The sequence below is a fragment of the Pogona vitticeps genome, chromosome 2, assembly GCF_051106095.1.
Source record: "Pogona vitticeps strain Pit_001003342236 chromosome 2, PviZW2.1, whole genome shotgun sequence".
Classification (NCBI taxonomy): domain Eukaryota; kingdom Metazoa; phylum Chordata; class Lepidosauria; order Squamata; family Agamidae; genus Pogona; species Pogona vitticeps.
The window spans coordinates 9057050-9083917 of record NC_135784.1 but is presented as its reverse complement, the minus strand read 5'-3'; the positions used below and the strand labels follow the sequence as shown (position 1 = coordinate 9083917).

The 26868-nt window shown below is 49.3% G+C and overlaps 1 protein-coding gene and 1 long non-coding RNA gene across 8 annotated transcripts in view; one reads left to right on the top strand and one right to left on the bottom strand.

Moving 5' to 3' along the window:
• Positions 1 to 623: 623 nt before the first annotated feature.
• On the bottom strand, positions 624 to 21540 carry LOC110070406 (uncharacterized). Of its 7 annotated transcripts, XM_072987570.2 has the most exons (4): positions 21451 to 21540; positions 17871 to 18248; positions 13560 to 13679; positions 624 to 4653 (listed from the first exon to the last, which is right to left on the bottom strand). In XM_072987570.2, exon 4 carries the CDS (start codon positions 4369 to 4371, stop codon positions 2641 to 2643), a length of 1731 nt encoding a protein of 576 aa, XP_072843671.2. In that variant the 5' UTR covers positions 4372 to 4653; positions 13560 to 13679; positions 17871 to 18248; positions 21451 to 21540; the 3' UTR covers positions 624 to 2640. The 7 variants fall into 7 exon arrangements, with proteins under 7 accessions (XP_072843671.2, XP_078243877.1, XP_078243874.1 ...); XM_078387751.1 differs by lacking the exon at positions 17871 to 18248 and having other exon boundaries at positions 21451 to 21523; XM_078387748.1 differs by lacking the exon at positions 21451 to 21540 and having other exon boundaries at positions 17871 to 20065.
• LOC144587444 (uncharacterized) overlaps positions 20241 to 26868 on the top strand; it is a 75484-nt gene continuing 68856 nt past the window's right edge. Inside the window, exon 1 of the long non-coding RNA XR_013542602.1 lies at positions 20241 to 20424. This is a non-coding gene — a long non-coding RNA (uncharacterized LOC144587444). The remainder of the gene's footprint in view (positions 20425 to 26868) is intronic.

Below are 26868 nucleotides of genomic sequence, written 5' to 3'. Positions count from 1 at the left end.
CTTCTGACATTTAGAGCATTTTTAGGGCCTCTCCTATAAGTCAGTTATTTCATGAATAAAAAGAGCATGGCTGTTCATTAAGTACTTTGCATATATCCACTTAAGGTTTTTCCATACACCTCCTATTTATATGCTTTCTCTCCTTTAGTGACTGAATATATCCATTGATTTAGTATATTAACACATGTATTGAGTGCATGGGAAGAATAAGTGGGATTATATCTGAAGACACCAGCCCCTAAACAGGACAAGGACTTCTTGGCCTGCTGATAGTGAAGAAAAAACATCCGGTGAAGCAGACCTTTGATGATAACATAACATTTGAAGGAAACTCCCTGAAATAAAATGAATTCAAGAGATAAAGGGGGAGAAGAGTGAAGAATGTGATGGCTGTGGGATGAGTAGGAAGACGCAGAGTGGAAATTTTACTTGGGTGCATCAGTAAAACTGAGTCTAGGAGGAACAGCTGATGATGAATTGGAAAGTTACGCTGCTTGACTCCTAAGCAGGCTGTCAAGTCATTCCAACACCCTGGGCACAGTTTGATCGCTTATGACTTGGTAAGTATGAATGAGTGAATGAATATATACTGTGTATTCCCAAAAATAAGATGGAGTCTTAAGTTTTGCTCCAAAAATGCATTAGCACCTATTTTCAGGGAATGTTTATTTTTTCGTACACAACAATCTACATTTATTCAAACACAGTCATGTCATCTTCTTCTGATTGCTGCACAAGGGTGGAGGGCAGGGTTTCACTTAACTGTGGCATATTTTTTGGGGGGGCAGAGCTTATATTACAAGCATCATGAAAATCATCCTAAGGCTTATTTTCAGGTACGGTCTTATTTTCAGTTAATTGTTAAGAATAATTAAGATTAATCTGTTTCTTCATTAGTATCTGTTGAACCCTTTAACTGGGAAATTCACAATATATATTTGGGTACAGTTAATGGTGGAGAAGCGGACATTCCAGACTTAGAGACTCATACTAGGAGCTTTGGGGGATTGAAAGGTTGACACTGGTCCTTAGATTGGGAAATGGCTAAGGTATTTGATAAAGGGAATAGGCGTTCTCTGAAGGAGTTTTTCCCAAAAGGAGTGTTTCCAAAAGTGGAGAGACATAACTTGGGCAGGCAATTGTTACAGCTAATGGGAGGGTATATTTGTATACAGTGGTGCCTTGCATAACGAGCGCAGCATTTAACGATGAATCCGCATAGCGATCTATTTTTTTAGATCGCTAATGCGATCGCACTGCAATGTTTTAATGGTCAAAACATCGCATTGCGATGATCGGTAAGCGTTTTGCTTACCGATCTTCGCATTGCGATGTTTTTCTAACAGCTGATCGGCGGTTCCAAAATGGCCACCGAGTGCCCAAAATGGCCACCGCAACTATTTTTGTACAGTTTCCTCGCTTACCGAGGGCACGAAAATGGCGGCGCTATGGAGGATCTTCGCTGAACGGTGAGTTTGGGCCCTATAGGAACGCATTAAACGAAGTTTGATGTGTTCCTATGGGTTTTTCCGTTACGTTTAGCGACGTTTCATCATAGCGACAATTAATCCAGAACGGATTAACGTCGTTATGCGGGGCACCACTGTATGTAAAAAATGGCCGCTGGGTAAACAAAATGGACGCACGCTGCGTTTCCTCACTTAAGAGTCACTGAAAATGGCCGCCCCTATGGAGGCTCTTCGCTTAAAGGTGAGTTTTTAGCCCATAGGAATTCATTAACCACGTTTTAATGCGTTTCTATGGGCTTTTTATTTTCGCTTAGCGATGTTATTGCGTAGCAGCGATTTTTCTGAACGGATTAACATCACTAAGCGAGGCACCACTGTATTTGTTTCTCTGAAGGATCTCGTTCCCTCTACAAATAACACAAAGATCTTATGCATGCCTTTTGATGGTATGACTTAGCAGTGGCAAGTGTAGTGTCACCAGATTTTCCAGAACATTGGAACGCAGTAGTGCATTTTAGATAGATTAATAAGTAGACTCTAATGATGGCACCTACGGTTCCCAATATTCTTGAGGCATTATGTAAAGTAGGGGTATTGTAAAGTAGCATACAGTGGTGCCTCGCATAACAAGCGCACCATTAAACAACGAATCTGCATAGTGATGCATTTTTTGCAATCACTAATGTGATCGCATTGCGATGTTTTATATGGCAAAACATCGCATTGCGATGATCGGTAAGCATTTCGCTTACCGATCTCCACATTGAGATGTTTGCAGAACAGCTGATAGGCGGTTCCAAAATGGCCACCCGCAGCGTTTTTGCGTGCTGCCCTTGCTTACTGAGTTGGCGAAAATGGCGGCGCTATGGAGGATCTTTGCTCAACGGTGAGTTCCCCCCCATAGGAATGCATTAAATGGTTCCAGATAGCGGCGTTAATCCTGGAACGGATTAACATCGCTATGCGGGGCACCACTGTAGTAAATTGTTTCCTTGCATTTCTTTGACCAAACTTCGGGAGGATGTGGAAGACAGGAAGGCCTGGCGTGCTCTGGTCCATGGGGTCACGAAGAGTCGGACACAACAACAAATTCACTTTCCAATTTCTTCGCATCTGTTAGGTCCTTAAATTAGGAAATTTCTAATAAATATTTGGTTACAACATTACTACCTCAGCTGAGGCTCATTTCACATTCCATGAACTTATGTAGGTTCTCCCAAATGTGAGTTCTTTGATGTTTACTGAGGTTACTGCTCTGACTGAAGCTCTTTCCGCATTCCACACATTTATATGGTTTCTCCCCAGTGTGAGTTCGTTGATGTGAACTAAGGTGACTGCTGTGACTGAAACTCTTTCCACATTCCATGCATTTATAGGGTTTTTCCCCAGTATGTGTTCTTAGATGTGAACTAAGGTGACTGCTGTGACTGAAGCTCTTTCCACATTCCATGCATTTATAGGGTTTCTCCCCAGTGTGAGTTCTTTGATGTGAACTAAGTGCACTATGATCACTGAAGCTCTTTCCACATTCCATACACATAAACGGTTTCTCGCCAGTGTGAGCTCTTTGATGTGAACTAAGGTAATTGCTTTGACTGAAGCTCTTTCCACATTCCAAGCATTTATAGGGTTTCTCCCCAGTGTGAGTTCTTTGATGAGAACTAAGATGACTGCTGTGACTGAAGCTCTTCCCACATTCCAGGCAATGATATGGTTTCTCTCCAGTGTGTGTTCTTTGATGTGAACTAAGGGCTCTACGGTCACTGAAGCTCTTTCCACATTCTATACACATATATGGTTTCTCCCCTGTGTGAGTTCTTTGATGTGACCTAAAGGCACTACGGTCACTGAAGCTCTTTCCACATTCCATACACATATATGGTTTCTCCCCTGTGTGAATTCTTTGATGTGTGCTAAAGTGAGTGCTGTGACTAAAGCTCTTTCCACATTCCATGCATTTATATGGTTTCTCCCCAGTGTGAGTTCTTAAATGTGAAGTAAAGTGGGTGCTGTGAGTGAAACTCTTCCCACATTCCATGCATTTATATGGTTTCTCTCCAGTGTGAATCTTTAGATGTGAACTAAGAGCACTACGGTGACTGAAGCTCTTCCCACATTCCATACAGAGATACGGTTTCTCCCCAGTGTGAGTTTTTAGATGTGAACTAAGATGACTTCTTCGGCTGAAGTTCTTTCCACATTCCATGCATTCATATGGTTTCTCCCCAGCGTGAGTTCTTAGATGTGAATGAAGGCTCTGGCTGTGACTGAAGTTCTTTCCACATTTTGTGCATGTAAATGGTTTCTCCACAGTGTGAGTTCTTAGATGTGAATGAAGGCTCTGGCTGTGACTGAAGTTCTTTCCACATTCTATGCACGCATAAGGTTTCTCCCCAGTGTGAGTTCTTTGATGTGTACTAAGGTAACTGCTGTGACTAAAGCTCTTCCCACACTCCATGCATTTATATGGTTTCTCCCCTGTGTGTGTTCTTTGATGTGAACTAAGGCTCTGGTTGTGACCAAAACTCTTTCCACATATCATGCAATTATATGGTTTCTCCCCAGTGTGTGTTCTTTGATGTCTACTTAGGGCACTGCTTTGGTTGAAGCATTTTCCACATTCTGTGCATTCATATGGTTTCTCTCCTGTGTGAATTCTTCTATGTCTACTTAGGGAAGTACTGTTCCCTAAGATCTTTCCGCATTCCATGCATTTATGTGGTTTCTTCCCAGTGTGAGTTTTTTGATGTGAATTAAGGTGACTGCCTTGGCTGAAGCTCTTCCCACATTCCATGAGTGTATATGGTTCTTCTTGTTTAATGTGCTTTTCACATGATATAGTATTGCTATTCCTAGTTACACTGTTTCCATGCTCCATGCTCTCGGATACTTTTCCCTCCATTTGGACTTGTTGATGTGTTTTTTCAAATCTAATGTAGATTTAAATGCTTTCTATTCAGACACTTTCTCCATCCTTTTTCATGTTTTAATTTTTGGAGTTTTTTTAACAACCAGTTGTTCACAAGTATCAGGACCCTGGGAAGGTAGAGATGTAGCTGGATTCACTTCTGCCTTTTTCCCTCCGTTTGGCTGTCCTATTCATTTTCATTTCTTGCTTCACACTTGATTCTTTTCAGTGACCGAATACCTGGCTCTATAGAATTCTGGCTGTCATATTTGTTACCTGTTGGTGAAAACAGAGAAGGAGAAAAAGTATAGCAGAAAAGAAAAATCTCATTGGGGATCAAACCAAAGTACATGTTCTGTCTACGATTGTCATCCAAAAGGGAGGGACCTCAGAATTGTCAGCAGAAAGAGAGGGAAAACATTTTTTTAATTCCATTCCCTTTTTTCCTGCATGCTCATACAGAAAAGCAGTATGGGTGGGATCTCTCACATGCTGAGAGATTACAATTTTGAGGATTACAATTTTTTTCTTTTAAAAAAAGAGAGAGGAGTCAAAGCCTTCAGAATGGCTTTGCTTTTCCAAAGGAGACAGACATTGTTAGGGAAGTGGAAAATGAAGGCATGAGGAATTTCAGGTATCCTTGTCTCTATTATTAGTTTTATGTATATGCTGCATTTCTCCCAACAAGGGACCCAAAGCGGCTCAAAATATTAACATTCACACCATTTAAAAACACAGTAAGTTCAATATTAAAATATAAATTAAACAATATATGATTTAAAATGCAATTAAAAGATGAAAACATTAAAACATGGAAAAAATTAAATGGGGTTCGGGGATTCTGCTGTAACTGGTAAAAGTCTGCCTGAAGAGGTGGGTCCTTAGCTTTTTTCAGAAGGGGTAAAAGGGAAGGGGCCATCATGATCTCCCGAGGGAGAGTGACAGAGCCTGGGAGCTGCCCCCAAGAAGGCCCTCTCCCGTGTCCCCATCAGCTGGGCTTGGGCTGGCAATGGGGCCAAGAGGAGGGCCTCCTCTGCTCATCTTAATCACCAGGAAGGTACATATATGGAGACAGTCCTACAGGTAGCCTGGACCCAAGCTGTATAGGAATTTATTCTGTGTAGTCATCCTTCAGTCTCGAGAGACTATGGTAACGTGCTCTGTATGGAGGCCTTGGAACAGCGTCTAGTGTGGCTGAGAAGGCCAATTCGAGAGTGACCATCCATTCCACACTGAAGAAAAATACAATCTGTTCCCTGTCCAGCTCCCTGATTTTTCGAGGGTTATAGGTAATGACCACCACTTTGAATTGGGCCTGGAAACGGACTGGTAGCCAGTGCAGTTCTTGTAACAGGTGCGTTAAATGCTCCCTGTAGCTGGCTGCAGTCAGTAGTCTGGCTGCTGAAGTTCCCAAACAATCTTCAAAGACAGCCCCACATAGAGTGTGTTACAGTAATCCAAACGGGATGCAACTAAGGCATGTGTCAACGGTATCCAGTTCCAACATCTCAAGGAACAAGCGCAGCGCGCGCACTAGCTTTAGCTGTGCAAATGCACTCCTGGCCACCACCGAAACCTGGGCATCCAAGCTTAGGGATGAATACAGGAGCAGACCGAAGCTGCAGACCTGAGTTTTCAGGGGGAGTGTAACCCCATCAAGCACAGGTAGTATCCCTATGCCCTCATTTGCCTTCTGACTAACCAGGAACACCTCTGTCTTCTCTGGATTAAGTTTCAGTTTATTTGCTCTCATCCAGCCTATTACTGATGCCAAGCACTGGTTTAGAGTCATGTTATGGAGAATAAAGGCGACTTATGGACAAATTTCACTTAGAAAACAAGATAGCTTGGAAAGCTCTTAGCAGATGCTCTCACCTGTCACCATATGTGGTATTTTAAGATAATGCTTTGCTGACACTAACAAGATTGCTAAAACAGGAACCACCAAGGTCTGAAGGGAGGAAACGTGTTTGGAACAAAGGCTGCACTCATGACCAACTGTAAAAACCAGAAGAAGGGAGGGGATTTCCAGGTCAAGTTGACCCAATATGTTATGACATATATTCTGATATAAAGCTGTTGATGCCATGTAATCTGTGCTAATCAATCATAAATGTATACAGGAAGAGGGGGATGGGTAATTGGAGTTGGACAGAGAAGGGATGACCTAGGTAGACAGTGCGCTCATTGGTCAATTGGCCGTGAGACAGACTTGATATATAAAATCATGCTGCTACCTCATTTATTTGAAGTTCTTGGTGGTAATTTACTGCTAAGACTTCCCGCTGCTGCAGTGCACTAAAATATTTTCTTGCAGTACACCTCAGAATTTGTCAGTCATTTACACTCTGGGTGGATATTTCCATAACTGCTTGAGTGGGGGCATGGGGATGGAGCAGGATGAGACTCTCAGTTCCTTCTTCCCCATCTCCCTTTGGGAAGCTGCAAAATTTCATGAATTTATAAAGTATTCAACAAATTACACTTGCACTAGACTGTGGAGGAGATCTGGAGACCTCCAAAACATGCACGTGAGGTCTGGCATTCCAGCTTCTCCTAAGGGAGAAGAAGGGAAACTAAAGAGACCATTTGTCCTACAGCGAAGATCTACAGTAACTGGGCAGATAAGGGGCTTTGTGTCACATTCCTAGGGGATTCAGCAGGCAAAAGTCCAATAAGCCAAGGTCAGAAGTCCAGGAGATACAAAACAGATGACAAATTGTCAAAGCCAAAACACAAACCATAGTCAGAAGTCAGAATCCGAAAGCCAAGGGTCAAGACAGCAAGGTTCAAGATAAGAAGGAGTGTGGACGCAAGCCAAAGAATTCAGCTTCCAAGCCTCTGGATACAAATTATATAACAGCAACAATAATTTAATTCCTAGAAACATTCCATTCTGTTAAAACTCAGGGCTGGTCAACCTGATGTTCCTGAGAGAAGCATTCATGCGAGCCTCAGACCTTCATGTTGTGAGTCTCTGCCAAAGCTTATCTCTCACTCTGGCTAGTGGGGGAGGAGAATCTGGTGGTGATTCAGCTGTCTGTGATAATAACTTTCCAGCATTTTCTTCAGCTGTGATCAACCCCTCTGATTCCAGATCTTCTTCAGCTGAACTCATGAGAGTTTGCATCTTGGATCAGATCATAATTCAGGAGGGAGTTCCCTTTTAAAAAATCCTGCAGGGTTTCTTCTCTCCTCCACTCCCGACAACTGCTTCCCATCCCTATCACCAGGATTGCATGGGGGACACACCAAGGGAAAGGCTCTGCCCCCTCTCAGAATATAAAAGTCACAGCTTTGCTGTCCCAACCCCCACTTCATTTCTCTGAAAAAAGTTTAATTTAAGAAGCATTTTTCTACTTCTTGCTCACCTATAGTCTCCTGTAATAATATCACCTCCTCCACAGATTTGGCAGTGTTGTACATTGGGGATTCTGAACCAAGGAAGAAAGAGATCTTGCTGCCTTGAAGATGTTGGACGGATTCAGAGTTTTAGATTTTCTAAGAAATCAATAGGAAAGTGGGGAAGAGGAGTCCCAGACGGTGGTGCAACAGATTCTAGAGATTCAAGAACATCTAGAAAAGGTGCACACTTTGGCAAGAGGGCAAGCTCAATGGAAACAAAAGAAAAGGTAGGACAGAAGGGTAAAACCTAGAACCTTAGAGCCAGGGCAAAACATGCCCTCCAATTCAGCCAAGTTGTTTTCACAAGGGAAAGGGCCCTATAAAGTTAGATTGGGTCAAGTTAGCAACAGCAGACTATGAAATAAGGACGGCCAAGAAGAAGAAACAGATACCAACGTTCCACATAAGCCTGCTCAAGGGGTGGCAAGATAGGGAGGCACTATTCAGAGATCTGTTTAGGGCCTGAGTCTCAAAAAGAGCTTAGAAAAAGATCTTCCTGATTAGAGACAGCACCAGTTCGAGATCTAGCTCACAGAGCCCAGTTGAAGGAACGAGAGACAGAATTTCAAGAAGGGTTTTCCTCAATTCTCAGACATGCCCGACAAAGAGAACATCAAATTTGTACAACCCCTTGGAGTGGTATGAAGATCAGTGGGGACTGCAAGGAGAACAAACCTCTCCATTCTGAAGGAAATCAACCCTGAGTGCTCACTGGAAGGACAGATCCTGAAGCTGAGGCTCCAATACTTTGGCCATCTCATGAGAAGACTCCCTGGAAAAGACCCTGATGTTGGGAAAGAGTGAAGGCAGGAGGAGAAGGGGATGACAGAGGATGAGATCGTTGGACAGTGTCATCGAAGCGACCTACATGAATCTGACCAAACTCCGGGAGGCAGGGGAAGACAGGAGGGCCTGGTGTGCTCTGGTCCATGGGGTCATGAAGAGTCGGACACGACTAAACAACAACAACAGAACCTTCTTGGAGCACATGGTGTAGTCACCCAGTGTTAGTGTCCAAACCTGAGGGCCGTAGCTGATTCTGTATAGATTTCGGACAGCTGAATTTGATATCAAAATGTGATGCCCGAGATAGAAGATCTGTTGGAAAGGTTGGGCGGAGTCAACTTCCTCACCTCACCTGCCCTACGTTGTGGCCGCTCTCTTAGCTTTCTCCTTTGTTCTCCCTCTCTTGTCTCACCCCACCAAGGTGGCTTTCTATAGATCTTTTCCTTCCACTCCTTCCCCTTCACCCAACAAGCTTCTTCCTCCTCATTTTTCTAACTGCCCCCAACTTTCCCCTTTCCTTTCCTCCCCTCTCTCTTTCCTGCCAAAATGATGTCCTCTGGTGGCTCTTATCTTGTCCTTTCTGCCTCTGCCCTTCTAAATGCAGTCCCTTGAAGTTCTCCTCCGGGGTGGTCCATGTGTCCCTCAATCTCCTCAGCCAAGGAAGCAGGCGGTACACTCTGAGGAGTGCCCTTCAGGGGTACCCTCATCCTCACACATCCCCCCCCCTCTAGGTGGGACATCCGGGCTTCCTGCTCGGTCTCCCACAGGCAGAACGAACGAGCTTTTATTGTTTTATGGGGTTGGCTTTTAGGTAGACCTCAAGTGGTTATCTGAATATGGATTCTTGCTGCTTTTGCACTGTTTTGAAGCTGGACGACCTTTTAAAATTTGTTTACTTTTCAATAATTTTTAATACACTTTTTAATATTTTACCAAGGCGTGATCCTTGGGGAGAAAAGGAGTGGAGCGCCTAAAGAAAATGCCTTGGCTATACGGCTATGCTACTTAATTTTGTTATTTGGGTGGTCTACCTAGTCTGTTTGGTGTTAGTCGCAAAGAACACAAACAGGAGAGTCTCTGTCCAGGGAAAAGGTGACAGGCAAAAAGCTAGGGTCAGAAGCTTGCCCATAGTGGCTAATTCACACACCCTTCAGGTTTCACCCAGCCTGGGTTCAAAGGGTGGTGGGAAGGGGGTAACTAAAGTGGCTCCTTCCCCCTTTGGGGGGAATGCCTTACACCCGTCACAATAATCCAGCCAAACTGTAACTAGGGCCTGTGTCACCCTGGCCAGATCAGACCTCTCCAGGAAGGGGTGGAGCTGGCGCACAGTTTATTTGTTTATTTATTTAATTTATATTCTGCACTTTAGTGCAAAATCACTATTATGGGCAGTCTGTCAACAAATTAGAACATACATTATCTGCTCAAGAGATGAAAACACTAATAGGATAAAAACCGAAATCAGTTTCTCTACAAACAGCAGGAGAGGAGGAAAACAAGCTGCCAAAAAGAGGGTTTTGTCTTCTAAACCAGGGGTCCGCAGCAGGACCAGGCCGCAGAGACAGATCTCCCACCCCCACCCACAGATGCTTCCCCACCCGTGCATGCACGTGAGCATGCCCCGCCCATCCATCCATCCATGAGCGTGCCCTGCCCACCTGCAAGCGCCCCTCACTCATCTGCACACGCATGCAAGCATGCCCTGTCTACCCCACATACCTGTGGATGCCCCCCACGTGTTCGGATCCTGCCCCCCAACTGGTCCGCAGTTTTAAAAAGTTTGGGTACTATTGTTCTAAACAACCTCAGGGAAGGAGCCAGTCTTAACCCCTCTGGAAACTGATTTCAGAAGGTTGGTGCCACCATGAAGAAGGCCCTGGCCTCTTGCAGAAAACTTTTGAGCCTCCTTTGGGGTGGCTACACGGAAGAGTCTAGACTGGGAAGATCTGGTGGATCAGGCAGGTGGCACTGGGGAAAGACGCTCTTGACAGGTAACGAGGGCCCAAACTGGGGAGGGGTTTGTACGTGAGCGTCCAAACGATGAACCGGATCCAGGACACAACAGGTAACCCGTGGAGGCTGGCCAGAACTGGATGGATAGGGTCAAATTTGCTCACACCAGTCACTAGTCTCGCCCCTGCGTTCTCCATCTTGTTCGGGTTCTGCCCGAGCCTGTGAGCCCTCGGCCATCCCAGTCCCAAAGCCAGGCTACACTCAAGGGTCTGGACGGCATCCACTGCAAAGGTGGCCACAGAGAAAAAAGAATTGTGTGTCTTCTGCACATGGATGACACCTTATGGTCTGCATTAAGTTTCATGAAAAAAAATATTACAAGGAAGCTAAAAGATGGAAGACAGACGCAGGTTGTTTCCACCAAAAGAATATAGATGATAAGGTACTATAAAAAAAGGCATTATGGACGATGAGCAATAAAGAGTAATGTAGTAAATGTATTACATGGGATACTCTAGTTATGAGAAGGACTAGCCTTAGAGAAAAACAGATGAAAGAGACGGAAGACCAAACTGGTCAGCCATGGGGCTGTTTGCATTTTGAGCTGGCTGAAGTTCCCAAACCTGCTTGAAAAGGACGGCCTTTGCCTGACGACAGAAGGATGCGACAGAGGGGGGCCAGTCTGTTTCCATGTTCCATTCGAAGTGCTGGTCATCATCTACAAAGCCCTATCGGGCTTGCTCCCCAGAGGAGCCTTCTCAGCATTTCAGATCCTCCTCAGAGGAGGCCCTCTTCCTGGTCCCGTGGCCAGCAGAGGCACAGCCGATGGGAACCTGAGAGAGGGCCTTCTCTGGGGCAGCTCCCAGGCTATGGGACCCTCTCCTCCCTCAGTAGATCAGGCTGACTCTTCTCCCTTTTAACCTTCTACCAACAGCCGAAAACCCGCCTTTTAAAGGCAGGTTTTTAACAGCCCTGACTGAGCTCCTGAATGCCTGTTTTAATTTTAGTTTAAACCTTCACTTGCTTTTAATTATTCAATTGCATTTTAGTCAGCATATAGTTTAACTGTTTTTTTAAATGTTTAACTAATTATGCTTAAGGAATTAAGGAAATCAAACCTGAGTGCTCACTGCAAGGACAGATCCTGAAGCTGAGGCTCCAGTACTTTGGCCATCTCATGAGAAGATTCCCTGGAAAAGACCCTGATGTTGGGAAAGTGTAAAGGCAGGAGGAGAAGGGGACGGCAGAGGATGAGATGGTTGGACAGTCACCGAACCAACCAACGTGAATTTGACCCAATTCCAGGAGGCAGTGGAAGACAGGAGGGCCTGGCATGCTCTGGTCCATGGGGGTCACAAAGAGTCGGACACGACTTAACAACTAAACAACAACAAAATTATGATTTTAATTCTGTTCTTTTTAATATTTTGTGAGTGACCTTGGATCCCTTACTGAGAGAAAGGCAGTCCAGAATTAATTCATTAAATTAAACAAACCATCAAATTATATTCAGAGAAAACCGTATCTGGAAAATGAGGGCAAAAAAGAGCAGATACCCTCAGGTCATGGTACTAGCCAGAGACGTGTTTTCTCCCCAATATTGTTTTAATTATAGAATTGCTGGCAAATGTTATTGGAGAAGATAAATCAATTTGTGGTATAAGGATTAAGCATAGGGTGAAGAATAGTTGTTCACGGAGAACTCATTCTTAACCACAGGAAACCCATTAAGAGTTACAGGCAGGGTAAAGCTACAATGAAGAGAATTTGGAGAGATAACAGGGTCACAGAGAAATTGGCATAAATCAGAGATGATGATGTTTAATTGAAGCAAGCAGGAAAAAGAATAAATGAGGAAAAATGACATTACGATTCAAAGTACTTAAATAAATATTCCTATGAATTCAGGAATATTAAAAGAAGAAAATTTTTAAAAACTGAAGTAAGAAATGAAAAATAAATTAGATAACTATAGAACAGAAGTCACTAAAATGAAGATTTTGCCCAGAATAATATTTATTTAGGACGCTACTGACAAAGATAACTGAAGAGCAGGGAGCGTGGAACTCCCTGATCACAACAGCTTTTCTGGCTGCCGATCTGTTTCTGAACCCAATTCAAATTGCTGGTCATTGCCTCTAAAGCCCCTATATGGCTTGGGTCCAGGTTATTCAAAGGGTTGCATCACCCCATATGAGCTTTCTCAGTTTTTAAGATGTTCTGCGGGTGGGTGGGGGCAGCTCTCGATTCTACCACCTTTCCAAACTCGCTTGGGGAGGACACGAGGCAGGGCCCTCTCAGTGGCAGCTCCCAGACTCTGAAATCCACGGCCCTGAGAAGCCAGGTTGTACCCCTCCCTCTTGTCCTTCCATCATCAGGCAAAGACCTTCCTCTTCAGGAAGGCTTTTAATCAGTAATGCTCATTTCGAACGTACAAATCTTCAAACGTCTTTATTCTTATCTTGTTTCTGAAACTTAATATACGTGAGCTGCCTTCGGTCTCCTATAAGGAGAAAGGTCCCATATAAGCAATTAAATAATAATAAATTTCAATAGACAAACTAATTTTGAAATGGTGATAAAAAGGCAAGGATTAAGAAGAAGCTCAAAAGTAGGAGAGTTGATGCTTCCTAATTTGAGGAAATATAGTAATGTGGTGGGATATGAAACCATTAGAACGAGGTTCAAACTCTGAGAACATTTTTTTCCAGACAAAAGGGACGTTAGAGGAGAGTTAAAGAAACATGTTATTAATTTGGGATACATTAACAGCAGCAAGATCCGTGACAAGAAAGGACAGGGAAAGGAAACATGATTTTCAATTAAAATACTGTAAAAGGGATAAAGAAGAATGGAATATAGCTACTAATGACAGGCTAAAGTGTATTGTTAAAGTAAATATGTATTGATAAAATGGCAGATATCTGGGTAGATTATGTTACAAGGGGAAGAGAAGCACACCCTTGCTAGAGTCATTACAATTTTGGTAGGGGAAAGGGACCTCCCTATCGATGCCCAAGAGGCAAAGAGATCCTTACCTGGAGAGACTTGGCCCCCAAAAATCGCCAGCACGATGTCCTCACTCACTAGGCTGGATCTAGAAGATTCTATTCTCCCTGGAAGAGACACGTGGCCACCTCCTCAAAAGTCACCGGCAGCTGAAAGGAGAAAGGCACAGTAAAAAAAAAAATCTTCTATACCTCTCAATTTTTTTGCCCGGCTACACAATTTTGTGCCCTACTGTGTACTAAAACATACAGCATGACGATTTATAATCTCTGATACCAAAGGGGTGTGTGTGAGTGAGCCAAACCAAACCAACCTCCCTGTTTGCCCAACCTGGAGAAAAAAATAAGCAACCAGTCATAAGAACATCAGAAGAGCTCTGTGCTGGATCAGGCCAAGGGCCCCTCTTAGTCCAGCTCCCTGCATCTCCCCGTGGCCCCACCAGATGGCTCTGGGTGCACACGAGACTAGATTGTCTTCTGATGTCCATTCCCCTGCATCTGGCCTTGGGAGGTCCCTTCCTTCTAAAATCTAGGAATCTAGGCCAGATGTCATCCTCTCTATGTTGTGGCAAAGAGTTTCACAGACCTCTGAAATAAGGGATTTTACCATGACTCCTTAATACTGCTCTCCTTTACAGCTGCCTTTGGGGGAAAAGCGAAACAGCCACAGATCTTGCTGTCCTGTGTCCTCAAACTGCATGGCATGGATTACCCAACACAGCAGCGGACAAAGAAAGCAGAAGACCTTTTGATATCACAGGGAAGGTGGCTTATTTTCCTTCTTGCACCAGCTGCTCTTTCTGAGGCGAGGGTCAGCCCCCACACACACATGTCGTGTCTCTTCCTTGTATTTTCCAGGCAGTCCGAAAGGAAACCCGGCAGGCCCAGGAGACCTAAGGCCCGAGGGGTGCATTTCCAGAGGGACTCTCTGCTACCTGGTGGCGATCTGGGGGCCAATTGAGCCGTGTGCAAGGGTTTGGTGATCCGTGTCGTGCCATTTGACGACACAGGACAGCAAGATCTGTGACTGGATCGCTCAGGGCAAGACTTTTCCCTTTTTGGGTGATGGTGGAAATAAGAAAGGAGAAGAGGGTGCCTCGCTCTCCTCGAAACTTCCTTCCTTTTCTCACCCCCCCCCCCGTTTGCCTTCCTCACCATGGATTCGTTTCCCCTCACATTTTGACAATGATTCCCGCCTGTTTCTCCCCCCCAATGAATTTCTTTACTTTTTTACTTTACTTTATTTGGACTTATACCCCGCCCCTCTAGACAAAGCCTACTTGGGGCGGCTTACAGGAGTAATAAAATATAATAAAATACACGATACAATAAGATACCTAATAATAAAACCTACTAACAGATTTCAGTACATAATGGCTCGTATTTCCCCACCACCACCACCCAAAATTGAGCTTTCCTCATTCTTCACCCACAAGGGCAGAGACTTCCTGGTATGAGACCCACCCGCACCCCTTTATTACCCCCGCCCCGAACCTCACACGGACCCCCCCCCTGAAAATCCCAGGAGGGAAAACAAAAAGGCAACCCCAGGGGGAGGGATGATTGGCACTCCGGATGGCATGGGGAAGGCCCCCCCCCCCGACCACCCGCAACAAGGAAGCGGGTGTTGCATTTCATTTCCAGGAAATCTCCCCCAGCCCCGCCCCGGTCCCCCCTCGCCCACCTCCTTCTCGGTCTCGAAGCGGGAAAACTCACGAGGCCTCCCCGCTCTGCAAGGCCGCCTTCCCAGGGACCATAGAGGTGGGAGGGAAGGAGAGAGGCGGGCGCACGGCTTCCGCTTCCGGTGGGAGGAGAACCTCTTCCCTTCCCTTCCCTTTAGTAGCTCTATGTTCTTCCCTTCCCCCCCCCCAAATAAATGAAGGGAGTGAGTGGCGGGGGTGAGCAGAAGAGTAGGAAAAAAGGTGTGGGGGGGAGGGAAAATAATGGAGAATTTCTCTCCCCCTCCCTTTAACTCCTTGCGGGGGGGGGGAGCGGTTAGAAAAAGAGACCCGAAGGGAAATCCAAGGCCTTCGCCTGAAGAGTCTGACTGGTAGGGGGTGGGAAGGACAGACGGAACCCCCCCATCACTCTTTCCAGGGCCCCGATCAAGGGAGGGGAAGCCTTCTGATTCCGACCCCCCCACGCCCGCGAAGAGAGGCATGTGAGGATGATGGGCGGAGGCAAGAAGCCTCTGGGCGACCCCGAGTCATGGGAGGACCGACCGCCCCCCCTTTGAAGCCCCCCCCCCTTTCTCAGCCGCCTTTCCTGGCCAGGCTCCTTATGGGGGGGCAACGACGACCCCCCCTTTTTTTTTTTTCTCTGCAGGGGTTGGGCTGAGGAGAGGCGGTGGGGGCAGAATCTTCAGCCTAAAACCCCTTCCCCCAACCGTCCACTTCGAGGAATGAGGGGAGGGAGAGGGGGAAAAGGGCGGGCTTTCTCCTCACGCAGGGGGCGGTGACTCCCTTGGGCCTTCCTTTTGTGCGCAGGCGCGGAAGAGAGGCGGACCCCCCACCTGTCTAAGTTCCTCAGGCTCTCTCTCGCTGCGCAGGCGCCTTCTTGCGGGGTGGGGGTGGGGAAGGGGGAAATGAGAGAAAAGGGGCGGGGCCTGGGCCATGGTATCCTCCTGGGGAGGCTCTCCGAGTTGGGAATTGATGGCTTGGTGTTAGCCTGGCTCTGTTCCTTCTTGGAGGACCGCCCCCAGAGAGTACAGCTTGGGGAGAATGTCTTGGCCCTGTGAAGTTCCAATTGTGGGGTTCCACAGGGGTCGATTCTCTCCCCAATGCTGTTCAACATCTATATGAGGCCGCTGGCTGGCGTCATCAGGGGGTGTGGAGCGTCGTGTCACCAGTATGCTGATGACACACAGCTCTACATCTCCTTTTTACCAACTGCAGGTGATGCCGTCCTGTCCCTCCAGCGCTGCCTGGGGACCGTACTGGAATGGATGCAGGAGAACGGGCTGAGGCTGAACCCGGACAAGACGGAGTTTCTGAGGGTGGGGGCCCCTGTGGCTGGTGGCCTCTCGTTTGGGGGGGTGGCCTGGGTTCCAGAGAGTGGGGTCCGCAGCTTGGGCGTACATTTGGACCCGACGCTCACCATGGAAACACAGGTGGCGTCGGTTGTCCGCTCCACCTTTTTCCATCTTTGGCGGATAGCCCAGCTGCGGCCCTACCTTGACAGGGGGGCACTCACTACCTTGGTGCACGCGCTCGTAATCTCAAGATTAGACCACTGCAATGTGCTCTACGTGGGGCTGCTTTTGAGGTTGATGCGGAAACTTCAGATGGTGCAGAATGCAGCGGCCAGACTCCTTACTGGTGTGAGAAAACACCAACACATTTCTCCTACCCTGGCCAGACTGCATTGGCTGCCCATTCGTTTCCGTATCGACTTCAAAGTTTTAATGCTCACATATAAGGCCCTAAACGGTTTGGGACCTCAATACGTGGCGGAACGCCTGCTGCCACCAAGATCTACCCAGACCACCCACGTGAGCCAGGAGGTGAGGCTGAGGAGCCTGACGCCGAGGGAGGCCCAGAGGGAAAAGACTCGAAACCGGGCCTTCTCGGCGGTGGCTCCTCGCCTTTGGAACAATCTCCCTCCTGAGATTCGTGCGGCCCCTACCCTGGGTACATTTAAAATTCAACTAAAAACATGGCTTTACATCCAGGCCTTCCCTCCTGTCAGCATTTAACTTCCTTTCTCTTGGCTATCTATCATTTATTATCTTTTGGAATGTTTTGTTACCAATGATGTCAATGTATTTATTAAATTTAATTCTATATATGTTTGTTGTTAGCCGCCCAGAGTGGTAGAATATACCAGATGGGCGGGGTATAAATAAAATAAAATATAAATAAATAAATAAATAAATAAATAAATAAATAAATAAAAATAACATTTGCTGATTTGGAGGGGAGTAGACGGACTGCCTTTGGTCCCAGTTGGAACTCCTGTGGTTTCACTTTGGTGTTGTAACCATACTTCTGGGCCACTTGAAGCCTACTGGTAACTGTTCTCACATTCCATGCAGTTTCTGGTTTTAGCACTTAGGTGTCTTTTAGGTCAAGTATGAAATTGGTGCTCAGGTGAGACCAGGGAATATGGTGTTGGCTTTGCCAATAAATAAATAAATGAATAAATAAATACAAATTACAACACAAAACCAACTTGGCTGGTGTTGCAGGCAGAGGCGTCACTTGTGTTGGTCACCTCAACAAAACGTTAAAGCTGAACTGTCAGCTAACTTTTTTTTAACCCTTGTCGTGGGGCTGCCCCTGCACTGCAAGGGTTAAATGCTTGTTTAAATTCTAGGGGCAGTATTAACAGCAAAATACTTACCGGCCCTCTAATCCCTCGTCAGGCTAGAACAGTAATGGCTGCCATTGCATCCCTCTGCTGGACTACAGCACCAGCAGAGTCAGTTGCCGAAAGCCAGGATCGGAGGACAGATATTTCTCCATTCATACAGCCCCAGACAGTTCCCGAGGTTCAGCTGCAGGGGGTAGCAATCCAGCAACTCATGGCTCATGTGCTCACAGAGAGGGCTCTGCATGCCAGCTGTGGCATGTGTGCCATAGGTTCCCCATCACTGGTCTAGAGGCACATTAGCCACTCTCAGACTCATCTGGGAAAATGAACAATTCCTGGAAAACAACTGCTAGTTCGACTACCCGGAAAAATGGAGCCCATGAAGAGGAGCAATGGCAGCCGATCACTCTGAGGACAAAGAAGACAAGAAAATGAATCCTGCTGCTAAAATTGAACAACCGATTTTATGCTCCTCCCCCTGGAAGAAGATGTGCAGACATCCAAAGATGTTCCCTGAGGCATGGGCAAGGGGCAGATGGAGAGAACAGGGATAACACTGGGGGGGCATTCAGGGGAGGACGATTGGGGGGGGTGAAGGACAGGAAAATCCCTCTCCCAATCTTCCCTTGCAGGATCCCCAAGAAAGGGGCTTTCCACCTGAGGGGGGGAGGCCTGAGGAGGGGAGGGGTGCCCAGAGCGACAAAGGAGCACGAAAGAGCCCCTCTCGCCCCCCGTCAAGAAGGGACGCATGGCTGCCTCTGCACAGGAACTAGATAAAGGCGGGGGCCTCCACCTGCCCTTCCCTCACAAGGTGGGAGTAAAAAGCAAAAGGGGTTTCTGGTGGAGGGGGAGTGAGAAGACCCAGAAAAGGGTGAGAGGCTTCCCGCCACCCAACCTGCCAACCGGAGGTCGTTTCCGGACATTGCACACACACCCCTGCCAGGTAGACCTTGCTGGAATCAAGGCAGGTCTGGTGGATGCCATCCTGGCCCCTGCTTGTCCCGTTTCCATGACCGCTTTTGAGGTGGGGGAGCTGGATGGTGTGGACAGGACTCCTGGAGAGGTGAATGCCCCTCCCCTGAGGAATGGGGGACCCTGGCCCTTCCTGGCTCAGAAAAGCAGCCGGACAGAGGGAGAGATGGCCTAGTGGGTAGAGGGAGTGGCGAAGGCCTCCTGGCAGGGAGGATAGGCAAGAAGAAAAGAAGCCCTCCCGGGATCCCAGCCTACTGGACAACGAGGGGCCATTCTCCCAGATTCCACTTCCTGGGCAAGATCCCGGAGCGTTTTGGTGGTTTCTCAGCTCCAGCGGTTCCTGCAGGAGACGGATGACCGGGATCCCTTTCAATCTGATCCATTTCAGGCCTGGTTAGAGGATAGAGACGAGAGTTTTGGTCCTCTTTGGTGGACAACCTCGGCTGGGATCTGGACAAGGGGAGTGTGTGTGTCCCCTTTGGGTTCTGTTCGGCCTCTCCTGAGCCTTCGATACTATCGTCTACGGTGTCCTTCTGGGTCTTTTTCTCCAGGATGGGACTTGGGGGGGCATCTTTTTTACGGTGGCTCCGTTCCTTCCTGGAGGGGAGAACCCAGCGGGCGATGCTGGGGGGACTCCAGTTGGACACCCTGACCCTTTAACCCGTGACGTCCCTCCGGGATCTGTTTTGCCCCTCTGTGCATGGTTTCCTCCGTGAGGTTTCTAAAAAAAGGTTTGTTCTGTTTTCTTGCTTGTTGGGTTGAATGTGTATTTGGCATTGCTTTTTCATCCTGTTTTTAGCATGGTCGTATATTTTTATTCTTTTAAACTTATTTGCCTATTTCCTGTTTTTAGCTTTAAATATGATCTTCTTAGGATGTAAGTCACCTCCGGCCCTTTCGGAAGAGAGAGGAGGGGATTTGAGAGAGGAACAGACCCATCATTCATTAAAAAAAAAAACACACACATCCCTTGCGTCCCGAAGGCTTCCTTTGAGAAGCTCAGTCTTCCTTTCTCCCCCTGCCTCCCCCTCCCTCACCCCCTGGGGGGAGGGGTCCCGCCTTCCCCTCGGACTCTTCCCCCCCTTTCTTTCCGTGGGGGTGGGGGGGCTCCACACCAGGAGGGCCACCCCCAAGGGGGGGCAAATCTCCCCAAAGGGGTTGAGCTGCGCGGGGAAAGGACCATAGGGCGCCCTCCCTGTTTTTTTTTTTAATCCGGAGGGCACCTCATGAAATGCTTGGCGGACCCTCTTGGTGGGGGGAGGAGGACTAAGGGGGCTCTCGCAACCCCCAATTGGGTCTCCCCACTCTTGCTCCCCTTGAGGTTTGGCCCCCTCCCGCTCTTCCTCCCCCCCCCGACACCCACTTTGTTGTGGGACCCCCCCTCCTCCCCCCTTCTTTCCAACAGGGAAACCGAGCGCGATCAAAGGGGGAAAAGGAGGGGCGGCTCCCGGCGAAGGGGAACCGGAGGGGGTGGTGGGAGGCCCGGCTCCGCCCCCCCTCCTCCTGCCCCCCCACACCTCTAGAATCCCCTCCCCGGGGAAAAGGCCGCTTTGCAAGGGGGGGGAGAGGAGGGGCTTCCTCGCGAGTTTCCCGCCAGAGGACGTGGAAGGAGGTGAACAATCGGGGGGGGGGGGTCAAGGCTGGGGTGAGTGATGGAAGGGGCCAAAGGGGTTGCAGAGACAGAGAGATTTTTAAAAATACCCAGAAAAAGGAGATTCGACCCCCCCCCCCGAGCCCGAGCCATCCGGGATGGGGCCCCTCCTCTCGCTGGGTCTGCAATGCACGAAGGCCTTGCAAGGGGGGGGGGAGAGGAGCGTCTATTTTTTTGTCCTTCTCTTCGTCCTTGGGAAGGGGATTTCGGGAGGGGGGCAGAGGGGAAGCCCGGGAGGGGTCTCGATCCCGCCCTCCGCGGCTCCCCCCCCCCCCCGGCAGGACACCCGGGCCTTTGGTCTGCGGGTGTTCGGTGGGACCTCCTGGGCTTTCCTAAGGAAGTGGGAAGCCCGCCCCGGCCTCCTCCTGCCCCCTCACCTCTAGGATCCCCGGGGAAGAGGCTGCTTTGTTTGCTTCCTCGCGAGTTTCCTCCCAGTTTCCCTTCCCGCCACAGGACCGGCAAGGAGGTGAGCAATCGGGACGGGGGGGGGGGGAGATACCAGATTTTTTTTGTCTTGGGCCTCCTCCTCTTCCTCGTGGGGGGGAGGGGAAGTCTGGGAGGGGGTCTCGATCCCTCTCTCCCCCTGGGCCCTTTGTCTGTGGGTGTCCCTGGGTTGCCCCGTTCTTCCCCCCAAGATCCTGCAGGCACCCCTTTTTGGGGGGGTGGCAGAGGGGGAAAGGAAGGATCGTCCCTCGCAGCGCTTTCTTCCCCTCCCCCCGCACCCTCGCCCCCCCTTTTTCCCGGGTTTGGACAAAGTTACTTTAAGGCCCCCCAGTCTGGGGGTGGTGCAGGGAAGGAGGGAGGGGGCTGCAAAGGGGGGAAACTCACGAAGGGGTCCCAGAAATGGGGCTTTAGGGAAGAAAAGGGCGGGCCAGATGGGGGTGACGGAGCTGGAGCCCACCCACCCCTGAGAAAGCCCGGCTCCTGGGGGGGATTGTCTGGGCCTTTTTTTGCGGTTTCCACCCCCCCCCCCCGCAAAGGCCAAACCTGGGTGGGTCCAGTGTGGGATTCGGCCCAGATGGCGACCTTGCAGAAACCCCACCGCTGGAAAAAAAGCCTTCCGATTGGAAATGTGATGCGGGGGGGGGGGTGTCAGCCGGGGCTCCTGCCTCCCCCTCCCTCACCGCCCAGGGGGCTCCAGCCTTCCCCTCAGACTCCTCCCCCTCCTTCCCCCAATGGATCGATCTCGGGCTGGCTTTCCTTCCTCGGGGAGGGCGCTGGCCATTGGGGGGGGGGTCCGCTTCAGGAAGGCCACCAAGGGGGTGTGCAAATCGCTGGAGGGCGTTTCTCCAAAAAGGGGTTGAGCTGCGCAGGGAAAGGACCCACGCGGCGCCCTCCCTGCTTTTTCTTAATTAAGGGGGGTTTCCCAACCCCCAAGTGGGTCTCCCCGCTCCTGCTTCTGCTCCCCTTAAAGTTTGGCCCCTTCCGCTCTCCCTCCCCCCCGACACCCGCTTTGTTGTGGGACCCCCCTCCCCCCCGCAGCGCTATGAAAGCGGGGGGCGAACCGGAGGAGGAGGTGGGAAGCCCGCCCCGCCCCCTTCCTCCTCCCCCCCACGTCTAGGATGAAAGGCCCCTTTGCAAAGGGGGGAGGGGAAGGGCTTCCTCGCGAGTTTCCCCGCCAGATGACCCGGCAAGGAGGTGAGCAATATCGGGAGATTCAAGACCGGGGCGGGGTGGGGGGGGCAAAGGGGTTGCAGAGAGAGATGTTTTTAAAAAGAGATTCGCCCCCCGACCCCCCCCCCCAGCCAGAGCCATCCGGGATGGGTCTCCTCCTCCCCCTGGGTCTGCAATGCCTTGCAAGGGGGAGGCAGGAGGAGAGGCGCCTGTTTTTTGTCCTTCTCTTCAGCCTTGGGGGGACTTTCGGGAGGGGGCAGAGGGGAAGCCTGGGAGGGGTCTCGATTCCCCCCCCCAGCAAAACACCCACACCTTTCATTTGTGGGTCTTTGGTGGGAGCTCCCTGGCTTTCCTGCGAAGAAAATCTTGCCCCAGATCTCTCACCCTGGGGATTCGGCACAAAAGCCGTGGTTGCAGGAAATCCCGTCGTTGGAAAAAGGGGGACCCCCCAAAAAACCCACAGAGACGCCTTGGAGAAATGAGAAGGGAGAAAGCGGGGGTGGGGGAGGCTGCACCTTTTTGCTTTGAGAAGGATTTCCTCGCCCGTGTGCGTGCGTGCGTGCGTGTGTGTGTGTGTGTCCTCCTGGGCTTTCCAGCGAGGACACCCTTTTTCCCCCCACATCCTGAATGCACCCTTTTTCCGGGGGGGTGTGTGGTGTGGCAGAGGGGTAGAGGAGGGAAGGTCCCTTGTAGCTTTTTCTCCCCCCCTCCTCCAAGTTCTCTTTTCTCCAGGCAACACCCCCTCCTTTGGCCCAGGCTTGGAAAATTACTTTAAGCCCCCCCACCTGTCAGCTATGGGGCGAAGGGGGAGGAGAGAGGGAGGGAGGGGGCTACAAAGGGGGGGACACAAGGGAGTCCCAGAAATAGGGCTTTGGGGGAGAAGAGGGGGCAATGGGGCTCCCTCCCTCCATCCCCCCCATGGGTGGCCTGCCCTCCTGAGCCTCTTCTGGACCCCCCTCCCTTTCTGGTGTTTGAAGGAGACTCTTCAGAAGCACTTGGTTCAGTGGCTCTGGATGGAGGAGAAGGGCCGACCAGATCCCCCGACCGACCAGATCCCAGTCTGTGGATCCCCTGCAGGAAGAGGGGTGGGGTGGTTGGGTGGAGGGATTTCCTCCCTCCTGGTAGCATTGCGGGAAAATCCCCCCTTTTTTCTGAGAGAGGGAAGGCCACTGGGGTAGAGGTGGAAAGGAGATCTTCCCTCCCCCCCAGGAGAGGATCCTCTGCCGAGCTCTCCAGGCTGCAAGGAAGAGGCTCCTCTGGTGGGGGGGGGGGCTTTCTCCTGGAAGCGCCATTCAGAGCCGTCATGTTTGAAAAAGGCCCTTCCCTCCTTCCCTCCCAGCTGTTTTCCTTCCTCGGCTGCTCCTTTCTCTGCCCCACCGGATGTAAGAAGGAGAAAGGCAGCCTTCCAGAGGGAAAGACTTTTCCTCTTCCTTCCTCCTGGGATCTCTCCGGAGGGATCCTTTGGCTTCTTCTCTTCTCTCAGGGAGACAGAGCCGATCTCTCCCGGTTCTTCCCAGGACCGAAAGAAGAGAGATCAAACGCCAGATCCCTCCAACCTTTGCAAGGCAGGTGAGCTCTTTTTATTGCCATCATCAAGCTCGTTCTGACTTGGGTGACCTTTTCCCCAAAGTTCCCCAGGGAGAGAGTCATCAGAGGCGGTTTCCCCCTTTTCTTCCTTTTGGGACGGTGGAGCTGGCCCAAGGCTTCACCGGCTGGCTCTTCTCACGGGAGGCGTCCGATGGGGGGGGAGAATTGAACTCCCAACCTCCGGCTCCCCATCCACTGATACTGAACCCCAGAGCTCTCCAGCCAGCTACTCTCCCATCAGCAGGATTGTGTTTCTTTCTGCAGCTTGGATAAGGATGTCGGGGGATTGGAGCCCTATCGCTGGCAGCCCCAGGGAGCCTTTTGGGGAAGTGGCTGCCACCCCCCCAGGTCTTCCATAGCCACTCTTGAGGGACTGAGAGGCCACGGAGATGGGCTTGTCCAGACCTGTTCTTCTCCACCCCTCGCAGAGGACTAGTCGGGTGTGAAACCTCCGTCTTCTTCCCTTCCCTTCCGTTCTTTCCGCTTCGTTTCATAGCCTATGAAGTAACTTCCAGCCAAACCGGGGGCGGGGGGAGGGGGGGAGAGACCTCGGATTTGCCAAAGGAAGGCCCCCCGGAAGCATGCACACGACCGGTGAGTTTCCTGGGCCACGTGGGACTTTGAGCCCAGATTGCAGGAGTCCCTGTGCAGTTATCTGCCACGCTGCCTCTCTGAACATGTGCAGAGTGTTATTCTTTTAGCTCCCAGCCCTGCCGGGTGTTACATACAGCACTGATGTTACCTGTCTGTCATGGGTTTGGAGGGAAAGTTCCATCCTATGGGGAGTGGAAGGCGGGACATCAGGAGGAGGGGCTGTACTGTATATATATGTGGAGCTTGTGTGGAGAAGTTAGGAGAAGCTGAAGAAGAAGCTTGAGTGGGAGTCTGTGTGTCAGACAGGGTACTACTGTGTGTCAGTCAGTACCAACCTGATAGGTTCAGGTGTCTGTATGGGAAGCCAGAACTGATAGGTTCAGGGTCTGTGCTTTAATGTAAGGTGTTCTGTGTGAACCAATCTGATGTATGTATGATTGAGACTAAGCCACGTTACTGTATCTTATTCACTTGATCATTTTATTTTCCCTGTGTGTTATTTAAATAAACCTTATTCCTTTATTTGTTAAAAATCCATTCCTGGTCTGTGTGACTTCTTACAGGGAATGGTTGGTGGCAGCTTAGTGAAAGTGTGGCATATCCCAGTAGGTCTGGGGTTGTCACATTGATTGGTGTCCAGCGTGTGGGTTACGACTGGTCCAGTTGTCCAGTGGTCCAGCAAAGCCTTGGCAAGTGTGCCCAGAGCAAGGGGGGTCTAGTCAGGGACAATCTGAGAGCACGTAGGTAATCTTCTAGGCTTACCTCACGGGGAGGTACGCTAGTGGAAGAACGTGTAACCTCAGATTGGTGGGACTAGATTAGGGAGCTCTGAGGCAGCCTGTTTTGGCGGGAAAAAAGCTGAGGCAAAGCTGTGTGAAATAACAGTGATCTAGCTTGTCTGCTGAGAGGCCTAGCAGAGGGGGGTGGACTCCGGCTGGCAACAGTTGCAAGTTAGTGCTGAAGAACAGCAGCAATCTATAGAAGGCTGGTTCTGAGGCAAAAGAGAAAAAAAAAGTGGTCGCTTTATTTTGAGGCTTGACTTTAGAAAGCAGCCTGTTCTGGGGGGGGGGATTATGCCCTTGACTCGAAGCCAAATGGCAGAAATGGGTGAAGCGAGGGAACCCCAGGTAGACCAAGGTTCTGAGGATGAATTTGGCTCAGTGCAGGATGACAGCACGGGAGAACAGAACCCAGAACTCAAAAAAATGCTCATAGCCCAACAGCATGAACTGAGGATGAGGCAATTTGAAATGGAGGAAAGATTAGAGAGAGAAAAAATGGAGGAAAGGGAAAGAGAGAAACAAAGGCAATTTGAGTTAGAGAGAGAGAGAATGGAAAGAGCAGAAAGATTGGAGAGAGAGAAAATGGCGTTTGAGTTGAGAAAATTGGAACTGATGAATCAGAACAATAATAACAATGGGGATTCTGAGGGAGGCCAATTGTCTAAAACTGACCTGAAGAAATTCCCTGTGTACCACAAGGGAGATTGTCCTGAGGTGTTCTTTTCCCTCGTGGAAAGAGCGTTTGTGGACTTCTCAGTAAGGGAAACTGAGAAGATGACCATCATGCGATCTTTAATCAGTGGCAGCCTGGCAGAAGTCTATGCAGAGATGCCAGAGGAGCTGCTAAAAGACTTCTCTGAGTTTAAAAAACTGGTGTTTGCCAGACATGGGATAAATGCAGAACAGCTGAGGCAGAGATTCAGGTCCCTCACAAAGAAACCAGAGCAGACTTTTACCCAAGTGGGGGCCCAACTGGTGAGGCTGCTAGAGAAATGGCTGTCGCAGGAGGGGACAGAGACCTACCAGCAGCTCAAAGACCTGATAGCGCTGGAACAGTTTTATTCAGTCCTGCATGGGGAACTGAAGTTCCAGGTGAGGGAGAGGAAACCGAAATCTGTGGCAGAAGTGGCAGAGATCGCAGATTTTATTTCCCAAATAAGAAAGCCCTTAGGTGAGGGGAAATCGATAGGTAAACCTAAAGAAACCTACAGCAAGTACTCTCAGGGACCAGGGAAAAACCAGCAAGGGGGAGGGGCCCATGTTGAAGGGAAGCCCTCAGACATGAAACCACAAAGACCTCAGATTTTGGAGGGAAAACCAAAACCAGATGAGAAAGACTCCAAATACAGCAGAAAATGTTATTTCTGTCAAGGAAAGGGCCATCTAATCTCAGAGTGTGAGAAATTGAAGCAGCTAAAAGGAAATGTGCCTCATGATTTGAGTGGAACCAAGCCAAAAGCTGTGTTCTGTGTCCAGAAAGAGCAAAGCTCCTTGTCACTGAGGGAGCCTGTTGCCATGGCTACTCAATCTGGAACAGTGACATCTGCTGATCAGGCTGAGGAAAATGGTCCTCTTGTGGAGGTCAAGCGCTGCTTGCTAGTGAGAACAGATTCACGGTTGTTTGAAACAGCAGGGGTGGACGTAGGAATACTTGACCATCGGTATCGGGGGTTAAGGGATACTTGTTCCCAGGTGACCCTGTGCCATCCAGATATTATTCCTAGGGAGTATGTAATCCCAAATGAGAGCATAAAGGTGGCAGGGATTGAGGGACAGGTGATCTCACTGCCAGTAGCTGAGGTACCTGTGTACTTTCAAGGCTGGAGGG

Coding starts and splice junctions, on each gene's coding strand:
- LOC110070406 (XM_072987570.2), bottom strand. CDS start 4,371: ATGGAGGGAAAAGTATCCGAGAGCATGGAGCATGGAAACAGTGTAACT.